The following is a 26,922-nucleotide window of genomic DNA, read 5'->3' as shown; positions in this document are numbered from 1 at the left end:
TGATCATCCAAGCATTACTCTAATTCTGATTCTGTTAACAATTGGGTTTCTATTTTAGTTAGCCTAGTTTTAGTAAGTAATTAGGAGTTATTTTTGGGTTTTATAAATAAATGTGTAACCAACGTATTGGACAGATTATTGAAGAATGAATCGAAGCCTAAGGCTGTGTGCGTGTGCACTCCTTCCCCCTCCCCTCCTCTTTTTCTTCTTCTCATTTCCCCTGCAATTCTGATTTCTTTTTAGCCTTCTCTTTCTCCTTTCCAGATTCTTTACCCTCTCAATGCCTCTTCTCTGCTATTTCCTCTCAGTCTCTCTTCTCCCCATTCTGTTCTTCTTCCTCCTTTTTCTTTCCTAATTTCTTTTCTCTGCAGTTGTGACCGAACAACACCATCAGCAACCCCACCTTCCCTTTGATTCCCGTAAAACCCCAAACCATCCGCATATCATCCATCATTGTTGCCATCATCACATTCTGTCCGTGACCTTTCAACCCATCCTACGATCCCACATTTAACCAAAAAAAACAAAAAACAAAAAAACAAAAGAAAAAAATCAGTCCTGCCGTTACCACAGAACCCTTCCCCTCTCCATCAATTCCCACTGCAACAACACCCCACCCTTTTTGTTTTTCCCCCACTGTGACTGCGAAAAACAAGAGAGAGTAGCTACTGAAACCCAGTCCCATCTATCCCGACTCCCGACTCCCTTAGCAAAACCCCAACTGCCTTCCCTTTCCTTCTGTAAACCGATCGACTGAACCCTTTTTTTTGCAGGGTTATAACCAGTCAAAAAAAACAGAGGGGAAGAAGAGAAGTGACGGCGAGAGTGAGACAGATCAGGAAAAAAAAAAAGAAAGAAAGAGAGAGACATAAGAATCATATCTGGTTCCATCGTTGAGGTCGAAGTTACCGTTGTTTGACATCACCGCCTCTTCCATCCAAGTCATCGAGTCCTAATCAAACTCAAACTGCTCTGTCCACAGTCGCAACACACCGTCTAACTCCATTCCTCATTGTTCTCTGGAGTAGCAGACTCCAAATAGGACTGTTGGGTAAACCCACGATTCCTCTTTTTGCTTGTGTCTTTTCCTTTTTTTATTTCCTAAACTGCCCTCCCCTTTTAAACTAATTTTGTTTTCCCTTATTTTCATTTTATTCCAAGTATACCCCTCCCTCTTACGGTTCCTTTAAGTTTCCTATTTTTTTAAATTTTGTTCCCCTTAATACCCCCATCTTTCTCTCTCATTTCCTTTTTCTCCTTTAATTTTATTAGTTTCCAAGTTTACCCCCCCCCACCCATTGTTACACCACACTTCTTTTCTTCTCTTTCAATCCACTACCCCAATGAGTTCTGAAGGGTGGGTCAGGATACTTCACCAAAATGACAAAGCCATAAGAGTCCTTCAAGCAAACCATGAATGGTTGAAGACTGAGTTAAAACTCCAACAAATTGACGAAGCCATAAGAGCCCTCCAAGCAAATCATGAATTGTTGAAGGCAGAGTTAAAACTCCATGATCAAATTTCAACTCAAGCAGTTGAAGATCACAATGAAATCAACGGTCCGATCGAAGAATTGAAATTCCATGACCAGATTTCAATCCAGGCAATGCATTGGCCGATGAACATCAAGAAATCGTGACGGATAAGATTTCAATCCAAGCGATGTCGTTGGCTAATGAACATCAAGAAATCGTGGCAGTTGATCGTTTAGTTGATCCATTTGAAAGCTTTCCAACAAGTTCAAGACTGCTTAAATCTGATATTGAAGGAGTTACGTACCTGTCAAACTTAATTTGGTGTGCATGAATGCTGTCAAAATCGCTCTGAATGAAAATATTTTTTTGGACATCAAAACAAATGAATATTTTACCTCACTTTTGGCATTTAGCAATGTTTTACCATATTAAGATTTATGAAATTTTTTGATTTGAGAAAAAACTCAGCATTAAAAAGTTGAAAATTTCTCCTACCGCCAAAAATCCAGTTTTTGTTCTTGAACTTGGGGGTTGACTTTTTATCCTTTTGAAATTTTATTTTTTAACTATTTTTATTCGATTCAAATAAGAGAGTATTTGCTTATTTATGAATAATATCTTAAGTAAATGAACATTTACTTAAATGATATTTGGCAAAAATAAGTACCAAAACCTGATCCGATACCAATTAAACCAGTGCAAGGCACCCTACACTATAGCGGCAGTTGCCTAGGCCCCTACAGATCCGCCTGGACGCCTACGTGACGCCTTGACAACTATGGGTGCACTACCTTGGACCAACCCAAACCCAATTGAACCGGGTTCAGTTTGAGTGTTTGGATCTAGTAGGATTTTCAGAAGTTTATTTTATTTGGGAAAGTATTATGTAATCTTTTATTTTAAGGTAGTTATTAGACACATAGGGAAATTTCCAATTTGAGTTTTATTAGGTTTCTATTTTAGTTAGCCATGTTTTAGTAAGTAATTAGGAGTTATTTTTGGGTTTTATAAATAGATGTGTAACCAACGTATTGGGCAGATTATTGAAGAATGAATTGAAGCCTAAGGCTGTGTGTGTGTGCACTCCTCCCCCCCCCCCCCCTCTTCTTTTTCTTCTTCTTCTACTGTTTCTTCTTCTCACGGTTTCTTCTCTTTTCCCCTTCAATTCTGATTTCTTTCTAGCCTTCTCTTTCTCCTTTCCGATCCCCCATTAATAATACTACCAAACTATACCAGAAACATCCTTGAGAATAACTCAATTTTGAAAAGAAATACCATCAAGAACTGCCACCACACTCTTGAGGCCAAGGGAGAATAAAAGAAAAGGTGGGCACAATTTTGAAAAGAAATACTATCAAGAACTGCCGCCACTCTTGAGGCCAAGGGAGAATAAAAGAAAAGATGGGCATCCAACTCTTCATTTTAATTACATGGAGGGAATACATACAAAAGGGTCCATGCACAACTATCAATCTTCTATACTGATTCACACTTCAAAAAGTAGTATTACTAAAATGGGGGAAGGGACACGAAAAGCAAGCTTTGAGAGGGACTTAAATTTCTTTTTGGTTTTCTTTTATTTATTTATTTTTGGGTCAGGATTGGGGGGTAAATGTGGATCTAAATCACCTAAGGATAGGATTTAGAAGTCCAACATGAAACCAGAATCACTGTGACAAACCAGATTTAAAAAGAAATTGAATAACAGAAAATCTAGGGATCAGATTCAGCAAAATTCTGATTGAAGACTCTAATTGTATGGAAGAATATAATACCAGAAATCTGGCTTGATCAAACATTCAGATTCCTAGAATCTGAAGAATGCTATTGATGAGGACATCACTCAAGGATTTATGCAGCCACATGTCACTTCATTATGGCTAGATGACCAGCATTCTTTTTATTATTTGTTGTATTTTTATTTGGGGCCAGAATTGTTATGTACTAATGTTGTAAGGGATTTATTGCTGGAAAAGTAGTTATTAGGGAGTTATTTCCTTCTTTTTTTCATTTTGGGTTTAAAAATACTGTATTTGGAGATGGAAGACAAGCAAGGAAAGAATGAAAACATGAGTGACGAGTGACTATGCAATTCTTGGAGTGAATCCAAGATGGTGTGAAGCCAAGATTATCTTCTTTCTTGTCTATTTATTTCTTCTTCTTCTTCTATCCACTCCTCTTTCAAACTTTATATCTTCAGCAAACCATCCTTGTTTGATCCCCAAAATCCATTGTTGTTTGTTCCATCATATTTCTCCCAACCTCAATTTTCGTTCTTAAAAGCCTTTCAATACAGCAGTCTGTAAACCCCAATAAATCATACTAGTGCCTAGAATAGGACTGGTTTGTGGTTTGATTTGGATTCCCAAACCTGTCCTACATCAGCTACTTGTGATAGGAGATTCCAGATCTAAGACTCAATACAGGATTCCAGAGAAATCTCAAAACAGCATGAAATAAACTCAGATTAAGTTAATATTGATAACAGAACTCAATTCAGCAGCAGAACCGAAACCTGAAATTAGAAATTGAAAACAGAATCTGAAACTGGGTTTTCTAATATCAAATTTGCCGTAGGACTCCAAGAAAACAGTATCTAAATCAAATTTTGAAATGGTAGAGATGTTTAGAACAGAAACCGATTGCTATATATGGAACCAGATTTTAAATCCAGTGGCTGACAGTTGGGTTTTAGAAATCCTTGTAGGAGCAAGAACTCGAGAAACTAGAAGAAAGATTAGATTTTAATGTTGAAAACAGAACCACAATTTTAAAAGAATGATAAGCAGAAACACAGCAACTCAGATCAACTCAAAGATAACAGTTTTATGCCAATACAGAAGATGTGCAAAAATAGAAAGTAGGGAACTGACCTGGGTTTAGATCAATTGATAAAGGAGAAAAGAATGGAAGAAGAGATATGCTATGTGCGTCAGGAATCCAACCTGAATCACTAACTTGGCATTTCACCAAGCCAACCTCAGCATCCTACCTAGGGCTTTACTGAGTCTCACAGCACATAGGTGTTATGAATCTCACCAAACTAAAGGTCTAAAAGCCAATTCCATTCATCAAATCTGTGTCGAGGGTTTTAGCCCCTTACAAACTTATATAAAAGACTCAAAACAGCAATCAAACTAAAACTAAAACTCCTACAGCCAATAGCTTACCTTGGAGGTAGTCTACTACTACTATAACTCAGCCTAAAAATAAATGAAAACACCTTAACAAGGCTGGACTCATAGAGACCTAATCCACCCTAATTAAAAAACTCTAATGACAAATAAAAAAAGAAATAAAAGATTCAAATTAAACTAATAAAGTAAATCCCATATTCCTACCTTCTACCTATAATTTAGGCCCAATAAAGTGGCATATTATAATGAAAACCATTGGACCAAAGACCCAACACATATGTAACAAAACCCAAGGCTTATTTCCACTAAAATAAGCCCACTTATAGGTTTTATCTGCATCAATTCTATTCCGGCTTCAGCATGCGAGTAGTAGCTTTGACGATTCCCAACCAAAACTCTGATTGTGTAAAGATAATAAAGTCCTCAATCTTGGGATTTTCTTGTCAAAGAATTGAGGTGGTAACACAAGCTTTACTTCTTCAAGAAAAAAGTCACGAATGTTGACGGTTTCTTGTAAGGTGTCATTGACTTCATACTCACTCTTGGCCTCATCTTTCAAGACGTCAACCTTGTCATAATGTAATACCCATGCCCAAAATATAAGGATAATTTAGACATTTCACATTGGCGCAAATTCTGAATTGACAACCAACTGAGGATCTTGATTTTTGGATCCACGATCAATGGATTTTGAGGTAAGATGATCATTTTATTAAATATATTTATTTATAAGCATAGTACTAAATCTCGCGAAATCTCGACCTGGCCGAAACGAAACAGCAGCTTGAATCAAAAAAATGCAAAAACTCGGTCGATATTTCGACCATCTCGCGATATCTCGAGATAAAATCAAAATCTCGCAAGATATCGAGATGCCTTTTCAAAAGTGCCTTTTATAAATACCAAAACTCATTAGTCTCGGTCGAAATTTCGACCAAGACTTAACAAGCTTTGGTTTTTTGGGTTTTTTTCTCCTTGTTCTTCATCCTTTCACTTCTCCTTGCTGATTCTTGCACCGGCCTTCAAATCTTCGCTGCATCTACACCGGAGAACACACCAATAGCGCATCTGTGAAGCCTTTTCACTATTCTAGGTAAAACCATCTTCTCAAAATTTTAATTTTTTGGAAAATGCATGATCAATATTTGTTTGTCTGTAATGAAAATAATATATGTCAGACACCGGAGGCCAATCTACAACCTCACGGTGTCGAAATTTTTTTTCGGTATGTATATTTATTTTTTATTTTCTGCTTCAAAATTTTGATTTTCCTACAACAAAAATCTAAATATAATAGGGGTTATGTACATTGTATGGTTATCAATTACATATATGTTAGACACCATTGGCCGATCTACAGCCTCACGGTGTCGAAAATATTTTTCTGTAAATAATTAATTATTTTAATTTTCGAAAATTATAAAAAAATATTTAAAAAATTCAAAAAATTGGAAAAATTTGGGAAAATATGAGGTTTTTGTTTTAAAATTAATGAAAAATATAAAAGTAAATTGTACATGTTTTTCAACTACTGCCCATTTGCATATCACTTCGGTTTTGTTGTACTAGGCCAATATTTATTTGAAAAATATTTTAAAAAATTATTTTAAAATATGAGAAAAAAATGAGGGTTAGGGGGAAAATACTAAATAGCTATAAGTAAATTCTACATGTTTTTTTATGGCTGCCCATTTGCATATAATTTCGGTTCTGTTGTGCTAGGCCAATATTTATTTGAAAAATATTTTAAAAAATTGTTTTTAAATATGAGAAAAATATGAGGGTTAGGGGAAAAATACTAAATAGCTATATAGTTGTGTTAGTGCTCTCAAACTAAAAGAATTAATGTGCTTCAGTGATTAATGAATTGTCTTTTATTTATGCAACAGTAAACAAGACCGATTATAGCGTACCGTGGTAAACGACAGAGCCAGAGGCAGGAGGGGTAGAGGCAGGCGGCCCAGGCCCAGGGGGAGGAGAGAACACCCAGGCGTGCTAGGGGTGACATTGCATGGTTGCACGGCACTCCAATTGATGGGGATAAAAGAAAAACAAAATGCAATTACTATCACCAGAAGTTTTTGGGAGGTGATGCCACTAGACTCAAACAACATCTAGCTGGGAATTCTCCTGAAGTGGTCTCATGTCATATGGTCCCTGTTGAGGTATCTAGGGCTGTCATTGAGTACATGAAGGGAGGGAGTAAGAGGAAGGCTCAGAGGGAGAAGGGAAGGGTAGACCTTGAGGATGCAGTAAGGTGTACAACGGGAGGCTATGATGATGTTGATTATGGTGATGATGATGGCAGCGATGATTCCGTCTATGTTCCTGATGATATAGAGACTGAGCGAGAGACTAGGGATTGGAGACGAGCACAGATGATGAGCAGAGCCACTTATCATGAGGATCAGGAGAGACAAAGAGTAGGTGGTAGTGGAGGAGCTGGTACCTCTAGAGCTGGTGCTAGTGGTAGTGGAGGAGCAGGTACATCTAGAGCAGGTGGTAGGCAGCCCGGGTTGCCTCATCCCTTTAGGAAATCACAGAGTACGAGGGCAGCTCCGCCTCCACCACCTCCAGTAGTACCACCACGAGATGACCCAGCACTTCACCAAGCACCTGGTGTTTACAGAAAGAAAGGCAACAAGCAACCAAAAATCAAGGGAGCATGGAAAAATCTGAAGGGGATGGTGAAGGAATCTATAGTTAAGTAGATGTTATACAATACCATCCCAGCAAACACAGCACAAAGCCCCTTTTATTAGACTATGATAGATTCCATTGCTGAGGCTGGCCCAGGGTATAAGGGGCCCACCCCACATGAGATCATGAATGTGTATTTGCCCCAGTGGTCAAGTTTTTGCATATAGTTAATTCTGCTCTCAAGGGACCAACCATACCACATCTATATGCTGCCATAGACTTGACGAATGAAGGTGTTTACAATGCAACTCCACGAGGTAGCAAACACTTTCTCAAAATTATCAAGGAGCGCTGGGAAAATCAACTTATGCATCCACTGCATAAGGCTGGTGAGTGTAGTTTGTTTTTTATGCGATGACATCTTTTAAAGTTAATTTGAAAGATATATTACTAACTATTAAGGCATTGACAATATGTACTGTCAACTTCAGCATACTATTTGAACCCCAAGTACCAATACAATCATAGGCTTAGGTTGAATAGTAGTCTTATTGAAGCAGTAAAACAAGTAGTTGCCAAGTTGGAGCCGAATAGTAAATTACAAGCTATATGCAACAATGAGGTGAGTCTTATAAGTTATAATTCATTTGGAATTACCACAGTAAATACTAAATAGTAATGAGTCATTACTAATTTTAAATATTTTCCAAATGATTATAGTTGAAGACTTTTAGGGATGCATTGGAGAGTTTTGGAACCGATGCTGCAAAGCAAGGCCGTACACGCGGTGATTCCGGTACTCATTAGTCATTACTCAATTCAATATCTTATTCTTTAAATTATGTATGCATTGAAACTTTTGAACTGAATATAACATGTCTCTTTTGTTGTAATGCAGCTGAATGGTGGGTGTTGTATAAGGGTTCAGTAGAGAATTTACGGAAAATAGCAATCAAGGGTCTCTCCCAGACATGTTCCGCATCTGGCTGTGAACGGAATTGGAGTACATTTTCTCTCATCCACTCCAAGAGGAAAATTAGATTGGGTTCCGAACGTCTATCTGACTTGGTGTATGTGCATTACAATTTGAGGTTGAAGATGCAACACATACGCATGGGACAAGAGGGTATCAGGGAAAATATCGATCTCACCAACATTTTCCAGGTGGAGTCAGATGATGAAGATCCTATTGTGGATTGGGTAAGGGATAGAGATGAGCCAGTGTTAGATCAGCCTGGAGGTAGGCCTGAACCTTCATGGCTGAAGAGGGTGAGGTACACGCACGGGGCGCGTCACCCATACCGTTCTAGCCTATGGGTTGCAATGTTGATGAGGAGGAAGAAGATTGGTCCGTGTCCTCTGGTGGCAGTGGTGGGACTCGGACTCAAACTCAGACTCGTAGAGTTGATGATGGTGTTGATGGTAACGATGGTGGAGATGGTGATGGTGGAGATGGTGAAGATGGAGGTGATGATGGTGATGATGGTGGTCAAGCATATGAGGGAAATCGAGTCCCGTATGTGGTAGAAGAGCAACAAGAGGCACTCCGATTCACCGGAGAAACACAGTTTGATCATGCCACACAAGATACAGACCACGGTGAACGTACCCCCACACCAGCCACACCAGCCACCTCGACCTACTCGAGACAGTGTTGTGGCCAATCCCGTCCTCGTGGTACTAGTAGGCAGGCTGATCTTATGGACATTGATACCTTATCTGGCTCTGTTGGTGGATTGAGCATTAACGATAGGGACAGTAGATCGATTGGGCATTTCCGTGACCCATCTGTTCATATAGAGAGCAGTCCATCTCCAGCACAATCAGAGTATAGTTCATCCCATTCACATCCATATGGCAAAGGGCAGTTGACTTGGGGGGGGGGGGGAGCATATATCTTCTCCATCCATTCCTAGTTTTGAGTATGACTCCCACTTACAAGGATGTAGTGGATCGTCTTTTGTGGATGACATATTTTCCTACCCAACCCACCAGCCGTACGGCCCGTACCCGTACATGCTCCCAGAGGCGGCATATCATAGTAGATCAGTGGGTAGTACTTCTTCACAGTTTGGTGACCCATATCCTAGGATAGGTTACCTTCAGCATGTCGATGATGCAATTTACATGGCCAGTGTGGATGACTACACTCGTTTCTTCTCCCAGACTATGACGTGACATTCATTTGTCCTACAGTCGGAGAACAATACACGTCGGCTCCATCGGACTATTGAGTGGGGTCGATCCTGGACGGCAGAGTAATTATTATTAGAAAATTTGTAAATATTTGAGTCACTTGATGACTACTTGACTTGTATTGGACTATTGGGGATATTGTCATATTGATATCATCTTCTTAAGTTGTTAACTTGTTATTGACTTAATGTACTTAATATTATGACTTAAGTTATGACTTATGAGTCATTCACTTTATATTTCCAACTTTCAAGTCAATTTACTTGTTTAAATTGCTTATTAATTATTAATTTATTATGTCCTCTAGTACTTAAAGTCTTAAACAATGTGTATGTGTAATTAACTAAGTTATATATTAGGATTCGACCGTACATTGCCAATCAATAATGCAAATCCAAAACACCACTTTGGGTGACTATTTTTGCAATTTGAACACTTAAATGTGTTTATATAGCCTAAAATAGGGTTTCCATGAAGTTTCAGGCCTTAACTTGGCCTAAAACCCACCGAAATGACCTATCGAAACATAACAGAAAAAATACAAAATTTCAACCGAAATTTCGGATATTTCGGATATTTTAGTCAGCCCGAAACACCAAAAACGAGTTTTCGAACTATGTTTATAACCTTATTAATAACTAAGTGGGTTAGTCGAGTGGTTAGGACCTTATATGTAATTAAAGAGGTCTAAGGATCAATTCTTGAGGGAAGCAATTAAAAGGAATTTTATTTATTTTGCCTTAAGCATCTTGGTGGGCCCCACTTAAAAACTACTAGGTCAGAGAAAGCAGGGGTGGAGATTCTCCATGTTTAAAGAAATCGTGAAAGAGAGATTGAGTTGAAATAGGAAAAATAAAGAAGTTAGAGAAGAAAGAGAGATTGAGTTGAAATAGGAAAAAAATATGGAAGTTAGAGAAGAAAGAGATTGAGTTGAAATAGGAAAGAGGGGGACAGAAATCGTGAAAGGGAGAGAGAGATAAAAAGAGGAAGAAGAGAGGAAGAAATTAAAGAGAAGGAGAAAAAGAGGAAGGACAGCAAGAGAAAGAAGGGAAGGACTGCTACTCCTTCAAGTACGGTCTTCATCCAAAGGAGCGAGGTCTTCCACCATTAAAGCACCTTCAAGCTTTTTCTTTAGAATTCGATTTTCAGCAAACCTGTGAGTTAACATCTATCACCTTGTGCTTATTTTATATTAAAAATATTCTCTTCTCTTGATTCTAAAGTTCTGATTTTTTTTCAAGCACGTGTTTAACAATTTTATTTGAGAAAACTATGTTAAGAAATTCATTGATTTAAGGGCATAATAGCATGAGATATAGTGAAACGGATGTTATGATGATATTCTTCATGATTATGGAAGCATGGCAACTCCTTGCATGCTTATGGATGTATGGATGTTTATTTTTATTTTTTTATTTAATTGTGATCGAGAAGATGAACCCGTAGTACGGTATGGGGCATACTTCTCGTCCTCACCGTTGGTGACTGAGCTACACTTGTAGTACGGTACAAGGCAGATGTTTGTGGTTACATTGATCTGTATGCTCATGATTAAATTAGGATATCGTGGTTATGCTTTTGGCCAGGTGTAGCATGATGTTAGTACTTGGTTATGAATATGCCATGTTGTTGTTTTTGTGAAATTTGTTATAGGGATGAGTAACCCTAATGTTTATGTATATATTTTTCCAACTCTGTTATGGTTCATGTTTTTTATTTTAATATTCGTATGAGGTTTGGATGTTATCTCGCTAAGTTTCTTCCCGAAGCTTACCCCTATCATGTTTCAGGTGAGGAGACCGTAGATACTGATCAGACCTGTATAGAGAATCAAGAGGATGGAGCTTATGGTTGTGACAGAGACGTACAGTATGATTAATTTTTTAAGTTTATCTAAATTATGTTTTAGACTTGAATTTTTAAGGACATGTAATTTTGATTATTTTGAGTTTTGAGATGATGTAATAATTAGTTAAATTTTTCAATACTATTGGAAACTTGAATTTAATCATGTCAATTGAATGGATATGGATATAGCCTTCCGCTGCAATATGTTTTGAGGTTACTTGAGGACTTATAGTTGAATTCACTCTGGTTCACATTCCCTAAGACGTATGATCTTGTGGACTGTTAACGACTAAACTCCTAGACGGATTTGGGGGCGTTACACTTAAGCCTTGTCTGCTTTGAGCTATGTGACGTAGACCACCTCATTAGAATCTCCTACCTATTTATCTTTTGTCTTCAAATCTTCAAGCACTGTCTGTATTACAATTTCTTACAAACAATTGAAATAATACAAATTGCATTGCAATAGCTTAAGCAGTAGAAACTAGGCTGTTGTTTTTTTTACTTTTGGCTGAAACAAGAAGAACAAATCTTGAATTCAATGTTGAGTCACACCCGCAGCAGCAACTTGAACAAACTGCGAACAGAATTGAGTTTGAGTCACACATGTGGTACTGCCTTTAAGGTAATTGATGCCCTTTACTGCCAAAGATTGTTCTGCACCACTACCTCCAAAATTAAACAACCTCCAACTAGAAGACAAAGCAGTTCTTCTAGTCCCTTGAAGGAGCCAAAAGCTTCAGCACAGCAAACCTCTAACCTTACACAAACTTAAAAGAAAAGAGGGAAAGGAAAAAAGATAAACTTCATATGATCGTAGTGTATAGGCATAGATGCATATGAAATGTGTATTTTACAACGTATTTGGCTGGGTTTGTATAAACCCAAAACCAGCCCTTGCACACCCTTGGAATCCCCAAGAGTAACCACCAACTAATGGCCAATTAAATTGGAGAATAAAAACTTATGGACATGAATTGGGAATTAATTCCTAATTCATGACCATTCCCCACTAAAGACCATGAAAAGCCTTAAAACCTATAGAGGGAATAACATAACCTATGGCCATGAATTGGGAATTAATTTCATAAATGGAATTAATCCCAATCAATACTCTTGACCCACCTTCCCACTCATAATAATGACCATGAATGGATTTTAGGGTACCCATAAGATGTTATAAACCCTTTGGAATTCAACCATTACTTTGATCAACCATTACCTTGACCCTGTGGTTCCCACACCATAACATAGCTATCATTCCTTCATCTATGTACTGTCTCACAAGATTGTGTTTTAGGCATTTTTGCCTCCTTTTACCATTGTATATCCGGTTCTTGGCTAGATGTATATCCGCTTGGTTATCACATTGTAGTGATACCGATGGCGAGGGTTTTGCCACATCCGCCATTAAGTTCCTAAGCCATTTGGCTTCCGTTCCCACATTTTCCAAGGCTATGAACTCAGCTTCCATGGTAGAGCCCGTCCCACAAGGTTGCTTTGTGGACTTCCATGAGATTGCACTGCCTGCTAGTATAAATACATACCTACTAGTAGCTAAAGACTTGTTTGTATTCAAGATCCAATTTGCATCACAGTACCCTTCCAAAATCGCTGGTTTACCACTGTAGTGTAAACTATAGTTTATAGTACCTTTTAGGTACCTTAGCAACCTATCAACCGCGCTCTAGTGTTCCTTACTTAGATTGTGAGTATGTTGACTCAACTTTCCTACCACAAGCGCAATATCTGGACGCGTACAATTCATTAGATATGTGACCTAACCAATAATTTGAGCATATATTTTTTGATTCACTGGTTTACCCAAGTTTCTTTTCTAATGACACTCAATGTCAAAAGGTGTTTTAACCGCTGAAACTTCATGGTACCCATACCTTTTAAGTATGTTTTCTATATAATGGGTTTGGGATATTAAAATATAATTTCCTTGCTTGATGATCTTGATCCAAATTGTCACATCAGCCACTCCTAAATCCTTTGTGTCAAAACTTGACATAAAAAGTTTCTTAGCTTGATTCACTATTTCCAAGTTGGTTCCCCTTATAAGCATATCATCTACATATAGTAACATGAATATGCCCCTATCACCATAGAACCTGCTATATAAGCATCTTTCAGCGTCGTTTACAACGAAACCATTTGAAATTAGAACCTTGTCTAACTTTTCATGTCATTGCTTCAGTGTTTTAATCCATATAAGGATTTCCAAAAAAATCCTTGTGTTTTGATTGCTTTGTTATGGTGTGGGACCCACGGGATCAAGGTAATGGTTGATCAAAGTAATGGTTAAATTCCAAAGGGTTTATAACATCTTATGGGTACCCTAAAATCCATTCATGGTCATTATTATGAGTGGGAAGGTGGGTCAAGAATATTAATTGGGATTAATTCTATTTATGAAATTAATTCCCAATTCATGGCCATAGGTTATGTTATTCTCTCTATGAGTTTTAAGGCTTTTCATGGTCTTTAGTGGGGAATGGCCATAAATTAGGAATTAATTTCCAATTCATGTCCATAAGTTTTTATTCTCCAAGTTAATTGGTCATTAATTGGTGGTTACTCTTGGGGATTCTAAGGGTGTGCAAGGGTTGGTTTTGGGTGTATATAAATCCAGCCAAATACGTTGCAAAATACACATTTTATATACATTTATGCCTATACACTGCAATCATATAAAGTTTATCTTTTTTCCTTCCCCTCTTTTCTTTTAAGTTTATGTAAGGTTAGAGGTTTGCTGTGCTGAAGCTTTTGGCTCCTTCAAGGGACTAGAAGTATTGCTTTGTCTTCTAGTTGGAGGTTGTTTTATCTTGAAAGTAGTGGTGCAGAACAATCCTTGGAAGTAGGGGACATGAATTACCTTAAAGGCAGCACCACAAGTGTGACTCAACCTCAATTCTGTTCGTAGTTTGTTCAAGTTGCTGCAGGTGTGACTCAACATTGAATTCAAGATTTGTTCTTCTCGTTTCAGCCAAAGGTCTGTCTCTTCTTTGTCATCGCAGGTCAATATGATTACCTCTACTTTATCCTCAAATTCAAGCTCCACTTCATTGATTGATGTTGTTTCATCTTCTTTTAACAGTGCAACATTAAGCTGAGACTGTAATTTCAAGGTCAGTTCAATTTGTCCTTTAAACCACATGTAGTGGATGTCATCTCTAGACCCGAGTCCTTTTTGTTGCATCTCAACATAAACAACTCCCGACAATCTCTTGATCACCTAAACCAATTGATTAAGAGTATTTGAAGACTGTTCATATCAGAGTTACATAAATCACTGCTCTCCATAGCTCCAATACCAATTAATGTGGATCCAAATCACCTAAGGATAGTTATAGAATTCCAACATAAAACCAGAATCGCAATGATAGGTTTAGAAACCAGATTTCAGAAGAAATTGAATACCAGAGAACCAAAGAATCATATTCAGAAAATATTCTGGTCAAAGGCTCTAATTGGATGGGAGAATATAATATCAAAAATCTAGCCTGATCGAACAGTCAGACTCCTAGAATATAAAGAATCCTACTTATGATAGGAGATTCCAGATCTAAAGATACAGGATTTCAGAGAAGTCTCAGAAAAGAATGAAATAAACTCAGATTTAGCTAATTGTTGAGGCCCCACATATACAATCTTGGATTTAAATGGAATTCATGTTTTGGTGATTACATACTATTTGTGTATGAAAAAGATATAATGCTCTTCCTAGTGCTTTATTGAGTATACAGGTTCCAATCATTGAAAAGCGTGTCCTTAAGCCCAAGCATCATACAGGAATATCTCAAGCTGCTCAAGAGACTTTTTCATGGATTGTGGTGGAACTCAAATTGGAAGATCAAGTCAAGCCATCCATGTGGATTCAAGCAACTCGAGCCAAGAATGGAAGATCTTTTTTTAGTTTGCTTGAATGTATTCTAGGTGTTGTGCTTCATATGTAATATCTAGTTGATCCTAGGATGTAATGATCTTTACTACTCATGCTACCTAGATTGGAAAAAACCTAAGATAGGTGGCTCTTAGTGTAGACTGAGTAAGTCAACTGGACAGAAATGGTTTACATCCATTATGATCATTGACTTAGACCTTTGGTAATCCTAATAGATGGTTCACTTGGCATGGCATAAGAGCTTACTAGAAATTATGTCCAAGTGATGTGCTTGAAATTGCAAAAAGGCCATTTTGCAATTGGAGGACGACCAAAGTGCATGCACAGCAGATGACCAGAGTGCATGCAGAGCAGATGAGCGGAACATGGTCCGCTAGTTACCAAGAAGACCCCTCTGTAGACAGATGAAAGTTCAGTCGACCGGGTCATCGTTCGGAGGATGTCCGAGAGATGATCTTCTCTGTCTAAATCGTTGTGGCTGATTGGCTGTGTAGCAATCAACCAAAGTTCAAATTAGATCCATTAGAGAACATAACAGATAGTTTTTTTACTGTCTATGAATTGAGAATTAGCCAGTGTTTCAACAAGAGACTTTTGGACAAATACGTGGAAACGCTGCCGGGATAAAACCGTGATAATGCTTAAACTTGCAAATCATATGAGCTATTGAGAAAAGGAGGCTGTGAGCTTACACTTGCAAATCATTCAGCCATTGAGCTATAAGCCACTATGCAAGGGGATCAATATTACGCACTAGCACTTGCAAATTTGCATACCAAAGAGGTAAATTAGCTTGTGGCCTTTTGGCCATTGTGAATCACTTTTTAAGTGATTGGGTTAGGTGAAGGGTATTGAAGCCCTGAACCTGTGATCAGTGTTTCTCCTACTCTGCAAGAATAGTCTGTATGGGTGTCTCATCCCCTTAAACGAAGATTGTTTGATCACAGTGGTGATTGGTGTAAAGGTGCCGCTCCCTCCTTTAAACAGAGATTGTTAATTCCAAGCCGATGATGGTTTCGGCAGTGGATGTAGAACGGTAGTGAGGCCATGCCGAACCACTATAAATCTTGTGTATGCTGCTCTCTTTGTTTTTTCATCTCCATTATTTACTTCATTGTGTTTTACTAACATTTGTTTGGAGATTTGAGATAGCACACAATTGGGGATTGGAAGGAGATTTTAATTGGGTCGCACTTCCCAATTCACCCCCTTGGGTTGCCAATACAGTCCTACAAGTGGTATCAGAGCAGGTTTTCTTCAAAAGAACTTAAAAAATCTGAAGAGTAATGGCAACCCGATTGTGCTCGCCTGAAGGTGCATTAACAACTCGTCCTCCTCTATTCAATAGAGATCTATATAGTTTCTAGAAGAAGAGGATGGAAGCTACTGCAATTACTTTTGGTCTAACCATCTGATTGAGTTGCACTTTGGATTATATTCCCATACATTAGACCCTCCTTCGTTCACTGTTTCAGGTCAATCAGACCTGCTGTTTCTCTGTATCCTGAAATCACCCAAATCTGGGTGTTTATTGCTCCATACTTACTGCCGACTACTGTTGCTTCTTGGTTGTAACTATACTTTGATTGGATTGATCGATTGCATATTTTACTACTGGTCTTCTACCTCAGCACTGATTATTTGTCCTGATGGCTGATCCTAAACCACCTCACAACAATGTTCAGATTCAGATTACCACTATTAAACTTTCTGGAGTTTCAACTATCTCTTGTGGGCCCAAGCTGTGCAGGCATATATCCATGTCAAGGGAAAGATGAAATACATTACCGATGATCCTCCCACTACTGATTCTAAAGATCCTGCCACGCTCACAGCCTATGAAAATTGGATGCGTGAGAATTCCACTATCAGGATATGGTTATGGAACAGCATAGAACCATCTATTGCTGCTATGTCATGTTCCTTACCACTACCAAGGGTGTCTGGGAAGACTTACAAGAAAGCTTCTCTCAAGAGAAGAATATTTTCCGGATTTATGAACTGTATGAGAAGATGTTCAACTTCAAGAAAACTAACTAGAATAGGAAACAAACCTAACTAGGAACTAGATAGACCAACACAAATACTAACTAAAGTAACCACCCACTATCATGGCACACTCCAACCTGTACCCCATGGTACAATATTTGTAACTTTAACAAAAAGATGTTTGACAAGGACATGGGGCATTGGATGCAAGTGAAGGTTATTGACAAAGACATGGGGCATTGGATGCAAGTGAAGGTTATTGACAAGGACATGGGGCATTGGGTGCAAGTGAAGGTTATCTCCATTCTCCAGTTCAATGTTTATGCTTCCCACTCATGAAGTCAAAGCTATGTGCTACTAATTATAACCCCTTTATTAAAAGGATCAGTAAACACATGAGCTACTAACGAAATGCTTTGTGCTGATACTGAGAATCTGAGAACATGAAGTGGAAATCTAGAATTTCTTGAGAGATCTCTGCAAGCTTTCAGCTGTATTCAAGTGGTACTTCTTCAGCAACAAAAAAAAATAGTACTGTCAGCATTCATCAAAAGGTGATGACAAAGACCAAGAATAACTTGAACTGCATCTGTGGCCGACAGTTTCTTTCCAAAAAATAAGATGGTAACCCCGACAGATTTAAAGCAAATTTACCATGCAGTCTTTCCAGATGGAAACTGATTCCTTTCCTACAATGAAACTGAAATGAGTGTTCAAGGATTTCTAATTAGAACCATAGAAACATAGGCCTCTTCTGCATACACTTTCACCTTTATTGTTTCAAAATAATGAAAGTATTTTGAGCTGTTTTGGTTTCTTGTTTCTGTTGAGAATAAAAGAAAATGTTTGGTAGGAAAAGCATTTACTGTCTTTCTTAAAATAGCGTTTGGAAGATGAAATTCTCAAAATATGTTTTAAGGTGTGAATATTTGTGAATGGATACATACGACTATATATATTCATTTAGAAACCCGTACCAGAGGTAGGATTCGGCTGCGTAATTTCCAATGCAGATCGGTCAATTTGGCTCCATCTTTGAAATATTGGTAAGTATCACTGTATCAGATGGATAAGCATTGGCCAACTCCCTATGATCATCCGATACTTGAGATCTGATGATCTGCATGATCCAATTTTAATACTTGAAATGTTGACTGTATAAGATTATACCATACATGGAGTCATTCACCTAATCACCTTTGTCTTCTCTAGACTGAGTACCAAAACTTCATAAGGCCTTGTCTTTCAAATAGGCAGAGAGAGAAAGAGAGAGAGAGAGCAATGAAACTATTGAAGATGCAAGATGATGAACAGAACGATGAGGATCTTGAAATATGCAAGATGATGAACAAAGCACAATGACGCTCCTGAAGATGCAGGATCATGAGAAAAAGAATGGATGGGATTTATCATTTCGTCAGAACTCAAGACATTGAGTAGCAGAGAAAGAGAAGAGGTTGGCACCTGATGTAGTTGCAGCACATGAAATGAGGAGATATAGTTTTGAACATCTCTAGCTCCCTATAACTTTCATTTTTTAAGTTTAAAGGGAAAATAACTTTTTTTGGCCCCAAAAAAACTCCACTTGCATTTTAAAACCCTTGCAACAATGATTAAAGGCAAAATATTTTTTTTATAAAAAGCTTCTTTTTTGTTTAAAAAGAAGGACTTTCCTTATTTTCCTGTTTCCAAAGTTTTCTGAAACAGGTGAGTACCAAACCCTATTTTGTTTGGAAGATTCTATTTGTTTTGTTTTTAAAACAAAAAGGCTTTTTCAAAAGTAACCAAACAAAGCCTTTGTGAAACTTGTTCTGGAGATGAGAGTGATACAGCCAGCCAACCCTAATCCTAGATCAGGAAATAAACAGTTCAATTAGATGCAACGCAGGCCCGAGTCTAGGCTATTTTCATGACTAACCAGGGACCGATAAGCTTGCTGGTTTGTATGTTCCAGCTGCCTGCTACGGGAGAAAGAAGGGAAATATGGTAAGAAATAAGGGAAAGAAAAGAATGGGATAAGGGAGGAGAAAGCCAGATCGATAGAGAGAGGAGAAGAAGGTCAATCTGTTTAAGGGGGCTGTGAATAGTACAATGAACAGTAACACAGCAACCTATAGAAAGAGAAGCAAGGAGAAAAGGGCAGTGGAGGAGAGAGAAAGAGGAAATCATCTCTTGTTTACCAACTCATCTAAATTTCGTATTCCATTCATACATGATAGAGGGGTGTTACATGTATTTAAATATCCAGAAACAATAAAAAGAATAGTCCCTTGAACATTTAGTTTCCTAAAAAAAGTAAACTTAGAAAATACTATTAGGACTCTTAACTTGCTAAACTTTTAAACCCCAAAACAGAAACTAGATCTAATAGGACTCTAACTCAAGATAAGCTCTATAACGACTACTACCAGATAAATCCTAAACTAATCTCTAATGGTCTCCACCATGAACTAAAATATTTATTTTTGTGCACCCTTTTAGACCTTCACTTCTAGGCCTTATAATTCAGCCCATTACAAAGATAACCAAATAATTAAAAGCTCATACCCAACGTATATTAAAATAGGACCAGTCTTGCATTATATAGTCTACTTGTCTAGTAATCACTTGCTTTGATTTTTGTAGATCCAAGACAGATATTATGTCGATGATATGCAAAGTCCACAAGCCTCAAAAGTTCTCCTTACTAAAGATTACTTCGACTAATTGTATTAACATGAAGGTACAATGACAATCCAATATGAAATCACCAACCCACTACCTTGCCAGATTCAGTAGCTTATAATAGCACGAACATCACAATGAGGGGATAAAAGAAGGGAAGAGGTATCATTTCAGGTTACATTCCTATTGAGTCACCCTGCAAAGGAAGGCAAACCGTATACACTTTCAGTGTTGTTGATTGATAACAATCCTAAACTGTTATCAAACAATAACACTTTGTGTTATTAAGTATTTTACTAGTTATAAAATAAAGGATGAAGAATTTTATAGTGGGTCGCATATGACAAGTCTTTTGAATATTATATAGAGAAAATAACCTTGCATCTGACATGTGTTCACACGTTAAATGTCAACTCAGGACCATGAAGCACAAAACCTACCAGACACAGCAAATTCCATCTTTAGAGGCATCAGCAAAACAAATCACTGTATGCCTGAACCTGAGAAGCCCCAAGTACCATTCCAAGTAACTCTACTTCACAAGTGGTCAGACATGCCAAAACCAACCAGCCACAGCAAATTTCATCGTTGGAGGCATCAGCAAACAAAATCAACAAAATCACTGAATGTCTGAACCCAAGAAGCCCCAAGTACCACTCCAACCAACTCTACTTCATAAGTGCTGTCAGACAAGCCAAACATGCCTCTCCTCTCCCCACCCACCCCCACCCGCCAAGGAAAAAAAAAGGACACCATGGCTCCTCTACCTCTACAGTCTACATAAAACCTCCACCAAGATGATGTTCAAATTGATATTCTTGCCCTTCTTATAATGCAAGTATTTGATTAAATTATGGCTTATCTATCTGTCAAATAAAGTTTTGTTATGGTTACTTAAGCAAATCCAAATGCCTTTGGTATTTTCCCATTTTGATCATCTAATCAAGGGTATCATAATATACATTAGTTTAAAGAGTGCCTAGTTTGATCAGATCAAAAATTTGAGTTGCACTACACTTAATAATGGAATTGTCAAACTTTATAATTTGTTTAGTAAAACAGGTGCTGAGTGATCCAAAGAATTGCATTTTTAGTTTTCCACTTTTCTCTTTAGTAGATGCTCAAATTTATTATAGTACCTCATTACATACATTCAACTTCATCAGAAACAGCTTAAAACCCCATGATCATGACTCTCTGATATTGAATGGAGGGGAATAACAGATGGCTAATACGCAAGAAGGAATGTTCTTAATCTTTACAATTGTGTTTAATAAACAATAGAGTTGCACAAATGAGCTATAAGCAACAGTCACTACTTCTCCATTAAAATAATATTTTGGTTGCAAGGTACCCACTAGGCAGTTAGTTTATAGACCCCCAGTGCTGGTGCAACATCTTGCACTTTTGTTCTGAACTGCTTTCTTTTTTCCTTTTTTTTTCTTATAAATAGAATTCTTAAGCACTTTGTCATTTATAATATAGTTTGTAGCTTGTCTAACTACACTATATATTTATATAACAGGAATAGAATATAATATCATATTATTTCTATGGATCAAGAAATTACGCGTAAAATCATTCACTAAAAGAACATACAAAGGAGTGACCCAGAACATACTAATAAAATCTGCGGCAGAAATAGTCTCAGCTGTAAACATTGCCTAAAAATTAAGACAAACTTATAGACTGATGAGCTCAGAATTTCACAAAGGAAAGAGACTCACCGGATATTGATCTAATAGTGAACCCTTTCGATTCTTTCCAGGAGTTAGTGGATGACTGTGCTCCTTCACAAATCTGGAAATAGTCCATTTCCCTGAACTCAGTCTCTTTACAGCAATCATCGCTTTGCAACCTAGCCTTGTGGGTGCACGTGGCTTGATTACACTCCGACGCTTATCAGGTACTCGGAAACCCTCTTTGTTACACACATATTCCCGACCAATAATAGCCCGATCACGCCTTGAACGATAGACTTTGTTCGAGCGGGCTGTGAATCCCGTCCGCATAGCATATGCACTATAAAATGCATGTACAGCTGTTTCAGACTCAAACTCCATACCCACCTGTGGTTCTAAATTTGCATCCCCTTCAGTTCCAGCTAAAGTTGTTCCAGAAGAACTATGAGATACTATACCATTCTCACCCTCATGTATCTCCCCTTGATCGGAACTTTCAACCAATTCATTGGTAGGAACCTCTCTAACAACCATAGCTGTGGAATTCCCTAATTCCTTCCCACTAACACCCAAATGAAGTCCAAAATCCACTGTCACACAAAATTATATTCTATTATTTTCTGTACCCACATAAATATTCATCCAAATAAAACAACCAATTGTTTCAAACGAAACCTGTTTTTTCTAAAGAATTCAGCAGCAGCATATGCATTTCAAACAAGGATTTTACCAACTCAAAGTCCAAAACTCAATAGTATTAGTTCTGAAATCAAGGAATAATCCCAGAAACAAGAAACAATAGCATTTAATTTCAACAAATATTCCTTAGAAAAAATAAAATAAAATCTTCGTAAGACCCCTTAATGGTGGATGATTTCAGAAGCAAATTCAAAGTTCCAAAAGTATACCAGTAAAAGATTAATTTGGATTCTTGAGAAAAGCTTACTGAGTTTTACTATTGGCGTTGACTGTAAAGCCTGAAGAGCCCACGAAAAACGATCGATCGAGAAAACAATTCAGGGGCTCTTGAGCTTTGGAGTCATGGCTTTGGGCTCTGGGCTTTGAACTCGACGAGAGTCAGCCTTAAACCGTAGAGTTTCTCTATTTGTTTTGGAATTGGGACATGGGAGGGGGAGGAGAGGGGAGCGATTCGGTCACCCGTGGTAGGTCCAAGTGCTCTACGATTATGCCACGTGTTGGAGAAGCGTTTCGTACAATTCGTTTTATCCGAGAAGGAAATGATTGGAAGAAAACGTATATAGAGTAGCTATCGAAAGCTCAACCATCAGATTGGAATCGGATTGACTAACGTTTCTCTATCAATCAATCTACTCGCCGGATCGGTTGATTTGGTTGTTGATCAGTAATATCGAATGACTCAGAATCTAACATACAATCCAATCAATCGGTAGTGTTCCTCGTACTCTTTCTTTTTTTTGTCGTTTTGTTTTGTGTTAAATTACATCCCCTCCCCTGTACTTTACCTTAATTACACCCCCATCACCTGTTTTCTAAAATTACATTCCCCTCCCTTACCGTTCATAATATATTACAAGCAGAACCCTCCAGAGTTAGCGTCCAGCCGTTAAGTTGTGACGTGAGTAAGGACTAACACCTTTAATCTCCAAAATACCCTTTGGTGCATGTAACATTACTTTTTTACCCTTAGGATAAAAAACGAAGAAGAAAGCTTTTCTTCTTGTTCCTCCGAACCTCAAATCGTCGACAATGAAACCAACTCCCCACGACCTGAACATCACTGTGCCGAGAATTAGGAAATGCCAGGACTCTCACTTCGTCAATTTCATCTTCTTCCACTGATTTGAGCTGAAGAAACGAGACCACCTGCAACATCGACTTTGTGCCTGATTCCCAGTAACTCAACGATACTGTGAAGCTTTCCCCCTTCAATTGATTTGAACAAACGATTGCAAATCGAATGTAAGTTTTACCTCCTTCAATTGATTCCTTTAATGTGATCAATTTGTGTTGTTTGAATCCCTAATTTCATTTTGTGATTCTAGGGCATATTTCATACGATTCCGCAGATATCATACGAGTCCTCTGTTTAATTTCTTAGGGCTTATTTCATTTTGTGATTTCATTTCTCCAGTTTCATTGTTGCCTATTGAATTTACTTTCAAATGAATGGTTTTTTTTTAATGAAAAGGAAGAAATTTCATTAAAGAAAGATTTCAAGGTCTTCTTCAGCTACGTCGCCCTGATTACAATGAATGGGTGCAGATTGTGCCAATTGATGTGTGATGTGAATATCATGTCTAGGTTTTTTAATTATACAGACACTATCAAACTTAAGCAGTACAGACTTGATATCAATAATAATGAAAAAAGTTGCTGCAGGTGATGGTCGCCCCTTTTATTTATGGGGTGTCAACCGGTCGGGACCGGTCGGGTTCGGTCGGGCCAGGCCGGGCCTCACGGTGCTTAAAGCCTGCATTGTGACCGACCATTTAATTATTCGGGCCGGGCCTGGTCGGGCTCGATCGGATTAGGTCAGGTTTCGGCCTATAATCGGGAAATATAATCGGGCCTTAAACGGTGCAAAACTGGGCTGTGGCCTTATTTAAATATAAACAGGCTTTAAATGGTGCAACAATTTCTGAGTAGTGTGACGCCCAATTTCGTTCCAAATATAGGATTCGTGACTCCACCCAAGCTGCGATTTCGATCCTTTTGTGTCTCAATGGCTATAGCCACACGGCTTCATTTTGGTCCAATGACAACTCAGTCTCACTCTTCTGACGATCGTTCCATCACTAGTAACAACTACATGTACACATGGTTGTCTTAGACATCGATAACTTGTCCTCTTAATGACCATCTTATTTTTATGGTGAAGGGTTGAAGCAAGAACAGTGTATACGCAGATGTGATTCCCCATCAACACTTCCAAAACCCAAAACCACTTCGATCACCATCAACACTTCCAACACCCAAAACCAGGACTTAGATCTTGTGCAGCTGTGGCGGGAGCTGCACTGTGCAGCTAAACCACCCCAAATACAGGGGGGAGGTGGTCATTTCACATGTGGGACCCAGGTGGGACCCACCTATGAAATGACCACCTTACCCCTGCTTTTGTTGTCGTTTAGCGGTGCTGTCCAGGTGCAGCTCCCGCTACAGCTGCATAAGATCCTTTTCCCCAAAACCACTTCTAAATCTCTTCTGTTTTCTGTGGTTTATGAAACCTATGGGTTTTCTAAGAGTATTTTTAAAAATAATAATGTCTACTCTCTCAACGTTACAAGACACACTTCAAAAAACAAAGGAGAAATGTTTATTTTTTCCTAAATATATGTGGTGTCCAAAGGGAATAGAAGGTACCAGTTGCTTTTGCACAATGATATATATATATATATATATATATATATATATATATTTTATGGCCTAAAAATGTTAAAGGGTCGGGCTACGTTGGGCTGGAACTGGAGGGGCTAGGTTGGGCCTGGAATCAGTCGGTCTGGTCCAAGCCCGTCACGTCGGGCTGGAACCGGACGGGCTAGGTCGGGCTTGGAATCAATCGGTCCGGTCGGGCGCCCCGACTGGCTTGGACCCCACACCGGGACCGCCCGATTACTAAACGTGTCGGGCTTAAACCCGACACATTTAGTAATCGGGTTGGGCCGGACGGGCTCGATCGAGTCTGCTGGGCCGGGCGGAATTGATACCCCTTATTATAAGGGGGTTTAAAATGGACATTTCAACTTTTAAGCTAATGGTGTTTAACGTCCGTGGGGAAGGTTGATGTATTGAAAGTTTTTGGGGTGTTTATACCATTCGACCAACTTGCAAGGGGTGTCCATGAAATTTTTCCAAAAAAAAAAGGGCATGAGTTGTATTTACCCCTAAAAGGGTATTTTCATCTTCAAACTTTTTAGTTTGGGCAATCTTGTCCTAAAAAATTGGTTGGGTGAGTATTGACGGTTAAAACTAAACGACAATTAGTTTGATGGACTAATTTACATGCTTTCAATAGATGAGTGGTTGTATTTGAAAGGTTTTGAAGATAAAGGGGTGTACATGAAAACATGCCATAGTTGAGGAGATGTCCCTATATTTTCCCCTAATTAAAATTTTAGGTTTGATGGCCAACTTTCTGTCTTTTGCAGGGCACAGTATTCTTATTAAGTCTGTGCTTTCTTCTATTCCAGCTTATCTTATGAATTGTTTTTATTTCCCTAACTCTATTTGCAGGAAAATTGATTCCATTGGCTATAATTATTAGTGTGGTGGTAATGAACACAAAAGAAAAAATTCTCTTATCTCTTGGAAAAAAATGTGTACCCCGGTTTCCTTGGGTGGTCTTGGCTTCCTCTCTGCTCGAATCCAAAATAATGCCCTTCTTCTGCGCTTGGGGTGGAGATTACTGACTGGTAGTAATTCTCTATGGGCTAAGGTCCTAAAAGCCAGATACTTCCCCCATACTTCACTCTTTGACCCAAGTACGAAATTGAAGAAAAGGTCCTGGACTTGGAACAGTATCACCCGTATCATTCCTCCCCTTCGCTCTTTTTGTTTCAGGAAAATTGGGAATGGGAATGATACCTTCTTTTGGACTGACCCCTGGATCCCCTCTGTCCCACTTTTCTCCATCAAACCTAATGACTCTCAGAGAGTTTATCATGAAAAAGTTAGTCTCTTTATTTCTAATGGTATTTGGAATTTGGACTTAATTAGGACTGCAACGAATGACTATCTGCCACACATCCTAAAAATTCCTTCTTCTGGCTCTTGTGAGTCCTGGTGGTGTACTCTTTCTCAGAGTGGTCGCTTTAGCACAAAAAATGCGGCTAAATTTCTTACCTACACCTCTTTTTTTTATTTTTGTTCTATAACTTGGTGGAATTTTTTTCTGGAAACTTAATCTTCATCCTAAGTTTAAAATGTTTTTCTGGTGTGTATTACATGAAGGGATTCCGGTTAAGGATTTTGTATCGAAATGGACTAAGATCGTTCCCACTTGTGCTCTCTGTGGCACTTGTATTGAGACCCTCTGGCATATCTTCTTGTCTTGTGATTGGGTTAAACATATTTGGGCAGCTAGTCCTTTAGGTCTCAGGACAGAATTCATATCATTCCCCTCATTGAGACATTTCTGCATTTCTAACCTCCTAAGTGGCAAGCTTGATAAGCCTTCTCTCATGTGGTTTTTCTCTGTTTTTATTATTACATGTTATTTTATTTGGGATACTAGAAACAGTTGTGTTTTTAATTCTGTTAAGCCTAGTCGTTATCCTGTGCTGAGAAGGATAGAACAATGTATGTTGAATCTCAATATTATACCTCCTTCTAATTTGGATACCTTTTTGCCTACTAACGAGTCTACACCTGATACTACTAGACTTGATTTACCTATTCT

General features: G+C 38.3%; 1 protein-coding gene across 1 annotated transcript in view; it reads right to left on the bottom strand.

Moving 5' to 3' along the window:
- Window positions 1-22,670, bottom strand: part of LOC122670102 (protein FAR1-RELATED SEQUENCE 5-like) — a 32,132-nt gene extending 9,462 nt beyond the window's left edge. Inside the window, exons 1-2 of the mRNA XM_043867067.1 lie at window positions 22,489-22,670; window positions 21,588-22,132 (exon numbers count right to left, since the gene is read on the bottom strand). Coding sequence (XP_043723002.1) covers window positions 21,588-22,132; window position 22,489 — 546 coding nt within the window. The 5' untranslated portion in view covers window positions 22,490-22,670. The remainder of the gene's footprint in view (window positions 1-21,587; window positions 22,133-22,488) is intronic.
- Between the last annotated feature and the right edge of the window lie 4,252 nt (window positions 22,671-26,922).

The sequence above is a fragment of the Telopea speciosissima genome, chromosome 7, assembly GCF_018873765.1.
Source record: "Telopea speciosissima isolate NSW1024214 ecotype Mountain lineage chromosome 7, Tspe_v1, whole genome shotgun sequence".
NCBI lineage: Eukaryota > Viridiplantae > Streptophyta > Magnoliopsida > Proteales > Proteaceae > Telopea > Telopea speciosissima.
This window is presented reverse-complemented; position numbering and strand designations above follow the sequence as displayed.